We start from the raw sequence: 12,711 nt of genomic DNA on the forward strand, positions 1-12,711 counted from the left end.
CTTCTGTCAAATAAATAAATAAAATCTTAAAAAAAAAAAAAAAAAGAAATACAGGGTGATAATTTTTGCAACAGAATGAGCAAGAGGAGCCAAATCAGGCGTCCATCTTGGGCAGCTGAACCTCTCCACTGTGTATCTTGGAGGCTATGGAGACTCTCCAAAATATAGGTGTGACAAAGACTGGAGCAGAAGCTACTACCAGCTTTTGCTCTCTTGGGTTCCCAGGTTTCTGCCTGTTAAAACTGCATTCCTTTTCCCTTTTTTCCCTAAGTCTCATCCCTTTGGACTTAGGACTGATTTGGACAGCATTCTTAATTTTAGATTTGTCATCTCCACACAATGTTGTTTCCTAAATCACATTTTTACCTCTATGCATGACCTGTAAGCTGGTTTACACCCATTTTTAGAGACCTTAGAAACCAGCTACAACCCAGACCACAACAACCCAAGCCCCACTCCTCAGAGATGCTGGGCTGAGGTGGGATTAGGTCAGGGAATTGAACATAAAAAATATGATACAATCAGTACCAAGTCCAGGCTGTACCTGGTAGTAAGAAGTCCTGCATAGGTTACAGAAAAAGGATATGAGGACAACCGTAAAGACTAAATGGTCATGGCAAAGAGGAAGAGAAATATTCAGGGAGACATTAAAGGCAAAGTGAATTTTGTCAGTGTGTGGGAAACAAACAAAAGAAATTGAAAGAAAGGCAGACAGCATGTTATGAATAGAGTCTTTCCCAAATAGGAAAGAAAGAAGAATTGTATTTATAAGAGTAAACCTTTCCAGAAACATTTTGTATAAAGGAGAACACTATATCTACATTTAATCCAATTACAGAGCAAGAAGAAAACAAAGCATTTTGTCAAAAAGTAGACAACTGAGATGTAGTAATTATGGCTTTTTTCTTCCCCATAACCACCCAGTTACTGTAAGAGTATGTTCAACTTTATATTTTATCATTTTTATATTCTGCGTTTGTTTCATAATATTAAAGAGTGAAAAAATTACAATCAAAATTTAAAAAATATTTGTTTTCTTTTCAATTAGGTGCATATAATTGGGGAAATGGATAGGAATCCATCTCATTCAAATGGTCAGACAACATAGTTTTCTGGACTGTGTAAGATCATTAGGAATATAGATCTTATCTGCTATCACATTGTGTACCATTCAGATTTGATAAATGTATTATCTATGTCTTTAAGTCATTGATAAATATTTTGAACACAGCAGAACTAATAACTTCATGGGATTTCCCTATAGAAATGCACACTGAATCTTCAATCAGTTAAGCAGTTGTGCTATCCAGTCCATGTTAAAAAAATTTTGTCCAAGCAGATATATGTATAGGTATATGTCATATATTACCATATATAAATGCTCATATGAATGCATAGAAAAAATAAATGAAGAAGTATATATCCATTGGAAAAAAATGGCTAAAAGTGATGACAAATGCCCACCTGTATATATTTGTGGATGTACCAAGAAGCTTGCTTTCCATCATTCACTGATTCCACTGTAGTATTAGCCACACCAACAATATCACCACCTGCAAACACCCATGGTTCACTGGTTTGCATAGTTTCTGGATCTACTTCTGGGAGATTCCATCTGTTAAATTTTAGAGGGCTCAAGGCTTCTTTTACTGGAAGAAAAAAAAATGAAAGACAAGAGGCAATGACTAATCAGTGCATCACGTAACAATAATTTGAAAATTAAGAAAAATTATGACTTAATTATTGTTCTCGGGATTCAAACAACTGTTATTAATGAACCATAAAAATGGAAAGTTAATGAAATACCTGAGTTAACAATACATCTAAAGCATACTGACTTAATCAATGCAAAGTATACCTCACATGTAGATTTTAAAGATTACAGATTTGGGCAATATATCAGATCTAGTATTTATTGTCTAGAAAGTACAGATCCAAAAAGAAGGGAAGCACATCCTTTCAAATATTTTAATGTGTATAAAATCCATTTAAATCTCTTTAAATGAACATAAAATGAATTTTCTAAAAATTTCTTTGTCCACACCATTATTTTTATGAATATGATATTACTCATACAATCCTAAACTTGTTCCTGTGTGTAACAGGTAAAAGTTATACTGTGAATTTGGGTCAATGGCCAGTCTCTTCCCTTCACAATAAGAAATTTTATAAATAAAACAAGACAAAATCTTCTACTTTTTAAAAAAATTTAAAAAAAATTTTTATAAACATATATCTTTATCCCCAGGGGTAAATCGCCAGGTTACACACTTCACAATACTCACCATAGCACATACCCTCCCCAATTGTCCATAACCCCACCCTCCTTCTCCCAACCCCCCTCCCCCCAGCAACCCACAGTTTGTTTCGTGAGATTAAGAGTCACTTATGGTTTGTCTCCCTCCCAATCCCATCTTCTTTCATTTATTCTTCTCCTACCCTCTTAACCTCCCCATGTTGCATCTCCACTTCCTCATATCAGGGAGATCATATGATAGTTGTCTTTCTCCAATTGACTTATTTCACTAAGCATGATACCCTCTAGTTCCATCCACATCGTTGCAAATGGCAAGATTTCATTTCTTTTGATGGCTGCATAGTATTCATTGTGTATATATACCACATCTTCTTTATCCATTCATCTTTTGATGGACATCTAGGTTCTTTCCATAGTTTGGCTATTATAGACATTGCTGCTATAAAATCTTCTACATTTTAACCAAATTATTTGCACCTAATGTTAAGCAATTCAGTGGACCCAGAATACAGCTACATTAGCTATCAGATTCTATTTTATAAAAATCAACAAATGCACACACTACCATTGGTTCTTTGTGCATATTGCTTTGTAAAAAAAATTTAAATTATTTGTCATGTTATAATGAATCTAAATGTGTTATGGGACAAGAAAGATTTTGAGTTCCTTTAAGAAAAATATTTAAAGAAATATCCTTGAGTACACACATAATTCTAATAACTGGAAGAGGTCAAAGATGAAAGTTACCAAAAGGGTTCATCAAGAGAAGAAGGGCATAAAGATAGTAGCACCATCTATAATGGAGCAAGCTGAGCCAGTGTTCCAGATTAAATGCTCTCTCCAGGTATTCATGTCATGAATTTTAAATACAGCATCTTGGGACAGACTTTCGGTGCTATTCTTTACTTTCATTCAAAAGAGAATATAAATAGATTGTAAATTTTTGGAACACAAAAGTTATTTCTTAAATAAATTAATGAGTCAAGTTTAAAATAAAACCACCAAATGTAAAAAAAAAAAAATTCTGATCCTAAAACCATTTCTTCTAAACAATAATAGAAAAGCAAGACATAAAAATAAACCTTTGTAGTTTTCTATCTGCAGAATATTAGAATTTTAGAAAACTATTTACAGAATTACTGTTGATTATCTGCTCCCCACAAGACTGTAGGTTCCATGAGAATAGCAATGTGTCCATGCTGCTGGCCACTGTACCACAAAGCCTACTACAATAGTTGCAGCATAGGAGACACTCAAGTAAATGCATGAGTGAATGGATAAATGAATGAATGAATGAATGAATGAATGAACAGATGGGGTAATGTTATTGTGCTCAGGTTTTTATTTTAAAAATCTGATAGTGATAATATCTCTGATGTGATTTCACCTTTCGTTGAGAGTAAAATTAAATATTCATGTAATTATTTTCAATGCAGAACGGCATTTTGAGAAGATCTTTCTAATGTCTTTAAAGGTCACATGAAAAGATACCTTTATCATTTTTCTCCAACGCTTAACAGATCATCACCACCATCTGTTGACAGTTACTTGAGTTGCAAAAAAGTCAATAGTGAGCATGGCTTATCAATTCAACCTATTACAATAATAATGGTAACTGGAACACACCACCATTGAATGGTTTATATAATGTGAGATAGAGTGAATAAAAAATAATTCTCCTGTAAGAAATGACCTTATTTGTCCAAGACTTTGATATGCCTTTGTTCTATATAGAGAACTGAAATAAAGATTTTTAAATGAGAAGGAATCCAAAATTATTTCACCAGGAGATCAAACCCTTTTATATATATTCTTCACTTTTTTTTTTTTTTTAACAGGAGTATCCTTGAAGGTTAGGACAGATTTCACTCTAAGCTTGAGCAAGGTAGGGATTATGCCTTAGTTATCTTTGATTTCCCATAGCAGCTATTACAGTCAAAGACATATATACTGTGAAGTTTTTAAAGCTTAAGCTTCAGGGTCTCTCACTTGCATGGTCCTCTTTTAAGGCCCTGTGCCTAAATTTGAATTTGTAATCCTTTTTCTTTTTTTTTTTTTTTTTTAATAAAGGAGACCTCAAATTATTAATAAGCTTCAGTCCTCACAAAACTTGAATTAACCCTTGAGTACAGTGCATTATACACACCAGGTGCTGACTAAATGCCTGCCGAATGAAAGGGAAGTTCTTTAAGTAATATGCGTTATAATTCCTTGTGACTTAAAAAGGTACATAGTGTGATTTACTTTAATATTAGAGCTCCATCACTAACTTGGTCAATAAGTAGTCAGGAGTTGTTTCTGTAAGTTTATTAAGTAAATCTTGCTTTTCTTAAAATATTTAGCACCAACACCGTAAGCCATCCTAGAAGCATTTATTTGTGAATTCAAAAGCACTATTTCATTCATGGGTCTTTCCATGATGTATGCATTGTATGAGTCTATGTCTCAAACATTCATACATACTTATGTTTACTTTTGAAAATATACTCTTTCCTCAATATTTGATTCATTTATCCTTGAAGTCTTGGATGTGAATATTAACTGTTTTAATTATTTTATCATTTGTAATATCCAGCTAACTTCACTAATAATCAAACAACTCTCTGACACTGTGTTCCAAAAAAGGATTTTTCTCTCGTATTGAAAATTATCTCAGTCCCCTTTTAAAAACTCTCTACTCAATTTTCTCCCTAATCTTTTTAGAAGACTTCAAGTCTAGCATGTCCATAGTTTCATTTTAAAAATAAGTAGAAAAAACGAGGTCAAGCAGTAGGTTATGATGTTATTAATACATTACAGAAAAGCTTACATCACTCAAAATAGAGATCATTTGTTTCCACTTTAATATCCATATGTTGATTGGGGCACCTGAAAGGCTCAGCGGGTTAAGCCTCTGCCTTTGTCTCAGGTCATGATCTCAGGGTCCTGGGATCGAGCCCTGCATCGGGCTCTCTGCTCAGCAGGGAGCCTGCTTCCCCCTCTCTCTCTGCCTGCTTCTCTGCCTACTTGTGATCTCCCTCTCTCTGTCAAATAAATAAATAAAATCTTAAAAAAAAATCCATATGTTGATTTGTCAATATCTACAAGGGATTTTTGGCAAAATAGAATATAGACAACTTATATGATTATAAAAGAAATGCTACAGTAGGTAAAAAAAAAAAAAAAGCTTTCTATCAGTGGCATTAAGGAGCTAATGCAAGAATGACTGTTCATTACAACTTGAATATCAAATGACTAGGATAATTTCCCTGTTGGCACAGCGGGCTCTGTATTTAAGTGTATGATCTATATGCATCCATCTGTATATTTGTATATACATAAATTCCAAAATTTATAATAAAATAGACATAAAGGAAGAGGGAGATAATCCATTAATTTATTGAAATTTTGGCTCAGATTACGAATCCAAATAACACCTTTCATGATTTCAATGACTCTTGAGATATAGTAATTCCTATTATCTAACCATATTTTGTAAGCTTCAAAGTATTCAATTTAGAACTCAAATTGAGGATACGGTGAAAAAAAATCCCTATGTATTTTATGCATAATTTGTCAGAAAGAAGTTCATTTATTTAGCTGCTTCTTATGAGGAAGACTTTCATCCTCCTCATCATTATAACTATACTTCTATGAACTCCTCACAGCTCCCTTACATCTCTGCTGATAGATTTAACTTGAAATACAATGAAAATAAATCTCAGAAGCACATCTTCTGTTCTGACTTTATCTAGCTTGGAAGGAGTGAAAGCATAAGTGGATGAAAAATGTATATTTACATTTGCAAACCAAATAACTGCTTGCCATTTCCTATGAAGTGTTAAATGAATATTAATAGAAGGATTGTATTTTTTCTTCCTTGTTTATAAAATAACGGGAGTGAGGGGAGAGGGATTTTCTGTTATGATATGCGCACTTTTCCCACAGATTTCCATGAGGTTGCATCTTGATGGAGGCTGCAGCATATGTCCCAGTGGCTCCACAGTTGAACAGAAAAAGAACTTGAAAAAGAACCCTAAAACATGCTTATTCACAGCCTATATTATTCTGCAAATGGGAGAGAAATGTGTTAAGTGATATGGTGCCTGGAATTTTATGCAGTCTTTAAAAAGAACGAAAACATCCTTAATTCATACCAAACATTCAAGATTTATGTTAATTTTCTGCTTTAATTACTACTATGTTCAAATGAGCTTATTTAAAAAACAAAGACACTCTGAGGTGGCTTTAAAACAAGAAATGGTTTTGAAATAAGAACTTTTAGTCAATTTAATGTTATGCATGAAATGATTTTTTTATATAGACTTAATTGTATTGTGACACACAAGTTCTTCAATAAGCCACAGCTTAAAATTGCAGAAACCGTCCCTCAGGGACACATCACTAGCAGATGCAGATTGCCAAGGTCAATTAAACTGATGTAGCTGTGCTGTCATATACATAGAAGAGAAACCCACGAGCATATGACAAGTATATTTCTCAGTATTTATAAAAAGATGTCAAGAATGTTATATTTTAGTACATAAATATAAGTTAATTCTGCATAAACAATAAAACAATACAACAGAAATCATAATGAAGAAGGATTATTAGTATTCTTTGGAGTGCTTGCAATGCTGTAAAACAATGGGGGGGCTAAAAAATTTCAGCATTTATAATAAAATGATATCTTGAAAACATGGATGGATTCATCTATATGCTTGTTGTTTAATTTTGCATAACCTATTAGCCAATAGGACCAAAGCACAATGAAACAAAAAGGCGAGCTGAGGAGATAATCTCAGTAATTCAGAGCTGAAAGCAAAATCTCACCAAGAGCAAATGAATTCTAATTACAGGGCCAGGATATCAGAGTTCTGCTTCAATAAAATAACCTGGGGTAAGGAAGGGAGAGGCCCAGAGAATGCTTTCTACTCACAATATCAAGTCTGCATGCATGAGCTTTTCTTCACGTCTCCCTTCTGCCTAAGTACTGGAATCAGTATGCAGTCCATTCACAGACACAATGGAACCCACAGTGAAGATTCATCATTGTCCTACTGTAAAACCCTCAAATGTTAACGTTGATTCTGCACCTTCTCACTCCGCCAGGACCTCAAACATCTCTAACTCTCTTTAGAATATTGTATTTCCCATATTTCCGCTCTCCTCTCATCTATTTTGAAAAACGTTAGTTTTGGCATGGTTCTCTTTTCTTATTCTAACCTCCCCCTTTACCTAATTTTAGAGTCATTTCCCCTGACTACCTACCTTCTTCACCACCCAATTATTCCTTCCAGGCTGTCCCTCTAATGGAAATATGATCTTCAATGGTCCCTAAACTCTGTGACCTCAGTCCTCCTCCCTTCTGCCTTCCGGTAGCATCTGATATTTATATCACATTCATTTTGATCTCTTTCTTTGATTTGCACAATGCTACTCTATTCAGGCTCTTCTTATCTTTAAACTGTCCGTCTTGGGCTTGGGCTCTTCCTTATCTCATTCTTCTTCTCTGATTGAGTCATGTGTTTTTAATATCATCTCTATGAAAATGACTTCAGTCACAACTTCAAGCTCTTTTGTCCTGGCTCTTTTAGCTGCCTATTCGAGATTCCAGTGTGGACACTGCACTGTCCCTTCCAATTACTAAATCCAAAACTCAGCTTACAAGCTTCTCCATCCGGCTTTCGCTATTTCATGACTGATACTAGTAAGCTTGTAAGCTTGCTCTTTCATACATATCTTTTACTCATTGTGAGAGCCATTTATACCTTTTCTCTTCTCCTCAAACTTTTGATCAACCAAGCTCCTTTTCCTTGCCCTCACTGTAGGAGAAGGCCTTCTCTTATATTTCATAAAGAACATTGAATCCATTATATGGGAGCCCATTGTCCAAACTATAAACCTACTGGAACTGTGTCCACTCTTTCTCTCCTTTTTTTTTTTTAAGAGAGCCAGGTGTGGGGAAGAGGGGCAGAAGGAGAGGGAGTGGGAGAATCTTAAGCAGGCTCCATGCCCAACACGGATACAGAGCCCCACATGGGGCTCAATGTGAGGCTGGATCTCACAACCCTATGATCATGACGTGAATGGAAATCAAAAGGTTGATGATTAACTGACTGAGCCACCCAGGTGCCTTTTCTTCCTTCTTATTTATAATAATTATAGAACTCTCCCTCTTATCAAAGGTCAGTTCCTCCACATGAACCCTAGGATCTTTTCCTCTTACTTAGTAGGCATTTTGCTCTCTAGATTACATATTCTATTATTTGCCACTCTCTCTAAATTATTTCTCATAAGCATGTACATACATGTACAGTATTTTTTATTTTTAAACCATTCCACTTGCCTCCAAAAACTTCACTAAAACTCTTTTCACTAAGATGATTAATTAGCTCTAGTTGCCACATCCAGTGACTCTCCTCAGTGACTACCTTGTTTTAGGACCAGGCCAGGATGAGGTGAGAAAGGTACCTGAAGAATAAAACTTAAGAAGGTCCCCAGGCTCAGAACCTCAGGCTCAAGTGCAGGTGGGCACCTCACTTGTCTCACCCTAACGGTGGTACTGCCTTCCTCCATTTCTTAGCAGCACTGAACAGATGATCACTTCCTCCTCTTAAATGTCCCTTTGCTTGGCTTCAAAGACACCACAGTTTCTGATTTTCCACCTACCTCCATGATCACTCTTCACCTTTTTCCTATTCTCCTTTCTCAAAGGACACAGAAATCAATCTTAAAAATCTTGGCATAATCTTTGACTCTTCTCTCCATTGATTTCAACCTCCAGTCAGTTACCATATTCTGACAATTCATGCAAAGGAAACTCTCCTAGTTACCTCTTACATCTCATTTATATCTCTTCACCTAATGAAGAACATTAAGAAAAACAATGAACATTTATTGATCCCTTGTATGAGGCAGGTATGATGCTGTATATTCCCATATAATAGTCTCATTTAGAGCACAAAATAATTCTTTAAGGTAGGTATTATCATCTTAAATATAGCCAAGGGGTGGCACAGCTCTTTTTTGAATCCAGTTATTTCTGACTCCAAAAACCTCCTTGCAATTGACCTTTGGTATAGGAACAAGAAGCCAGGAATGGGCCAAAAAATAGTCTTCTAAAGTTTCAAAACTGGGAGCCATCAGAGTAATTAAAATGAAGCAGAGGGGGTGTAGAGAGACAGCGAAGAACTCTAATCTTGACCAGCTTTACAGATAATAGCCTTTAGGTCAACTCTTCCTAAGGAAACTTTTCTTTTCCTACTTTGTTAAATTAACCACAACCACTTTCTGTTAACCTAGCCACTATGTGACTTCATTCTAGTTACTTTGCCTCCACCATTCCTTGAGTTTAGGGACCATATCTGCTCCTTCCCCAGCATCTAGCACAAACTGGTAAGAGAGGAACTCGATGAAAAATGTAATAGTTGTCCATTCCATTTATTCAGCACTCACATTGTCCTGTCTTGATTATTTTTCTTGTAGATCATATTTCCACAATTACAGATAGCTCACTGTAGAGAGGAAATCCAAATATTTTCCTTTTTTTAAAAAAAAAAAGTTTCTAAAAAAAAGAAAAACTTCTTTAGTGACAAACACACTGACTAGGAAACAATAGGCATTTGGTTATTTCTTTTGATTGATTTAACTATTCAATTTCCCTACTGCTACAGTTAAATAATATTCAGTTTATATATGCTTGTAGAATTCAGGCAGTGGGGAAGTACTGATTTAATATTCCTCCCCTCCATGAGTAGACTAAGCTTAGGCTCCCCAAGTTAAAAAAAAAAAAAAAAAAAAAAGGATGTCAATAATAGCCTGTAGCAACTCCTTTTGTTTTACTTGTATTCTACAGGGAGTCCTATTCTCATTTCCTAAACTGACCAACTAATCAATTAAGAATTAAAACTGTCCAAGCACTTCACCTTGATTTGCTTATTTCTCTGCAATAATTTCATCTACTTAAAACTCTAAACTCCTTGAAGATTTGATTTCATTTTATCTGGGAGAGATCTCCACAAGGAGGTCAGTGTCCTTGAAGGAAATATATGGGGATTGTTTTCAAATTCTCTGTTGGATTCCCAAATGCCGTACTTTGATTTGCTTATTTATATTCAATGATACCATCTACTTAAGATTACAAACTCCTGGAAGGAATAGATCATCCTTTAATCTGATTTGGACCATAATCATCATAATTCTATGCACATTTGGGTGCTTAATACTTCTTGATAATTAGGAGTCAGTGGAAAAAAGTAGAAAGGCTACTGATATATTTTATATATACTTCCCAGTGAAAGAACCTTTTAAAATGCTGAATGATACCATCAAGTGATATAAATAATTAAAGAAAGGGATTAAGAAAAATGTTTAATATAAAATCCCCATTTGCTGCATTTAAAGCATAAATAAAAACAAACAGAAAGCTGGTAGTAAATTATACTACTGGTGAAAACAATATTATTAAAATATAAGTGAATACTGAAAAATATTTTAATTAACAAAATAAATCAAATGGAAAAGATTCCCTAAATAGAGCTTTAAAAGTAAGTCTATGTGTGTTTGACTGCCATGACTAATTATGTATCCATGTAATGTGTGTTCAATTTGGGCTTATTTAAATAGCAGAAATGCTCATTAGCTGCAGTATATCTGTGAAGCTTCAGTAAACAGTTTAATGGTTTTTATGTTTAACCAATTTCATAAGTTCCTGTAATTTTAGCTTTAGCAGCTCATTAATGTTATTTTTTGATATCCATCTTACGACTTTTTTTCCCTTGTCAATCGGCTGTAGGCATACTTCAATGCAAACTTAAAACATATAGTAGAATATATTTTAAACAATTTTAATACATAACTAAATGCATAATTCAAAAATACAACTTCTTTATATGAACATGAGTGGTATTACCATGCAGTCAAGAAACACCTTTGGTATTGGCGAAGGTTATGCATTCACAATGATAATAATGACAAACATTTATTGAGAATGCCTCCATGAACACGTGGCTGGCTCAGACCTAGGCAATATATATATATGGTTTCTTTGAATGCACACAGAATAGATGTTATTTCAGTTTTACAGTTGAGGAAACGGAGAGTGAGGTAAGTGACCCAAGTCACAGTATTAGGGTTTGAACCTAACTACAAATTAGCTACAGAGGTACCAACTATAAAAGCCTGGAGGTCTTCAGGGACATTTGGAGATAGGTATACACCTAGAACTCAGGAGAGCTCTGTACTTTGGGATTAGATATAGTCACAATGATGGATAAAGTTAATCAAAAACATAAATCCAGGTAAGAGTCAACCAGTTAGTTTTCAAAGTGGCAGCAAGCACAACCTGAATTAAAGCCAGAGGGGGAATCGTCAGCATTTTGTGAGACTCAAGGCATTTCTGAGCCACAAAAACCAAGAAGGATAATTTCAAGACGTAAAATACAAGAGAAATGTAAGGTAGGTAACTAAGTTTGGTGATTGGAAGGTCAGTGAGCAGTATAAGATGGAATATGAGGTGAATGATGAAAACAAAAGGCAGTTAAAGGGGCTAAGGACAGAGGATCTGGCAAAGACAGCAAGGCAGTACACACAGGATATTCTTTCCGGAGTTTAATCACGATTGCATAGGAAAAAATTAAGGTCCTAGCTTGCATTCATCCATTCAATGAGCAACTGTTTGATTGTCTACCATGTACTAAATCTTGCTGTAGATACTATAGTAAACTGTAATAAGGGATCTGTCCTTGTGGGGTATACATTTCAGTTGGCAGAAGGTAGGAGACAGAAAGCAAAAAGTAAGTGAACTGATGATAGTGAAGATGGTTATGAAGAGGACTAATGGAAGAGGGTGTTATACTGAGGGGAGTAAGAAGGGGGGAGAAGTGCTTTAGATCTAGGGAGATGGAGGGTCATGGAGGGTTCTTTAATGAGATGACATCTGAGCTAAAACAGGAAGGCTAAGAATAGGCCAGCGTGTGAAGATCTCGAGGCAGATCACTGCAGGCAGAGGGAAGCACTGTGGAAGCATTAGGGTGAAGCAAGCAGGAGGAAGGGAGGCCTTATGCAGATGAAAGGAAGCAAGCAAAGAGGTGAGAGGGGTCTGAGGGAGAAGTAGGGGCTTCATCAAGGAGGCCTTTATAAGTTCTGAGAAGAACTATATTCTAAATAAAGGAGGAAACCACTGCAGGGTTTGGAATAGGGGAGTGACATGGTATAATTTCTGTTTGATATTGGTAGGATTATATAGAAGTGAGGAAAAAAGCAAAATGACCAGTCAGGAGGCTATCTTTTCAATGCAAGTGAGTGTGTCCAGCATCTGATGATTCCCTCAACAGAAGGGAGACTTGCTGACCTTGATATAAATACCACTTTCATATGCTTTTGTCTTTACTATGGATTTTCTGTAGGGACATTCTGAATAAAACAGTCATTTCATTCTATTCTGGTCCTTCCCAACATGGTCATCCTAATAT

At 35.3% G+C, this 12,711-nt stretch overlaps 1 protein-coding gene across 1 annotated transcript in view; it reads right to left on the reverse strand.

Moving 5' to 3' along the window:
• Positions 1-12,711, reverse strand: part of DPYD (dihydropyrimidine dehydrogenase) — an 841,951-nt gene that overhangs the window by 433,035 nt on the left and 396,205 nt on the right. Inside the window, exon 12 of the mRNA XM_044238740.1 lies at positions 1,465-1,649. Within this exon, the coding sequence (XP_044094675.1) occupies positions 1,465-1,649 (185 nt within the window). The remainder of the gene's footprint in view (positions 1-1,464; positions 1,650-12,711) is intronic.

The sequence above is a fragment of the Neovison vison genome, chromosome 2 (genome assembly GCF_020171115.1).
Source record: "Neovison vison isolate M4711 chromosome 2, ASM_NN_V1, whole genome shotgun sequence".
Taxonomy (NCBI): Eukaryota; Metazoa; Chordata; class Mammalia; order Carnivora; family Mustelidae; genus Neogale; species Neogale vison.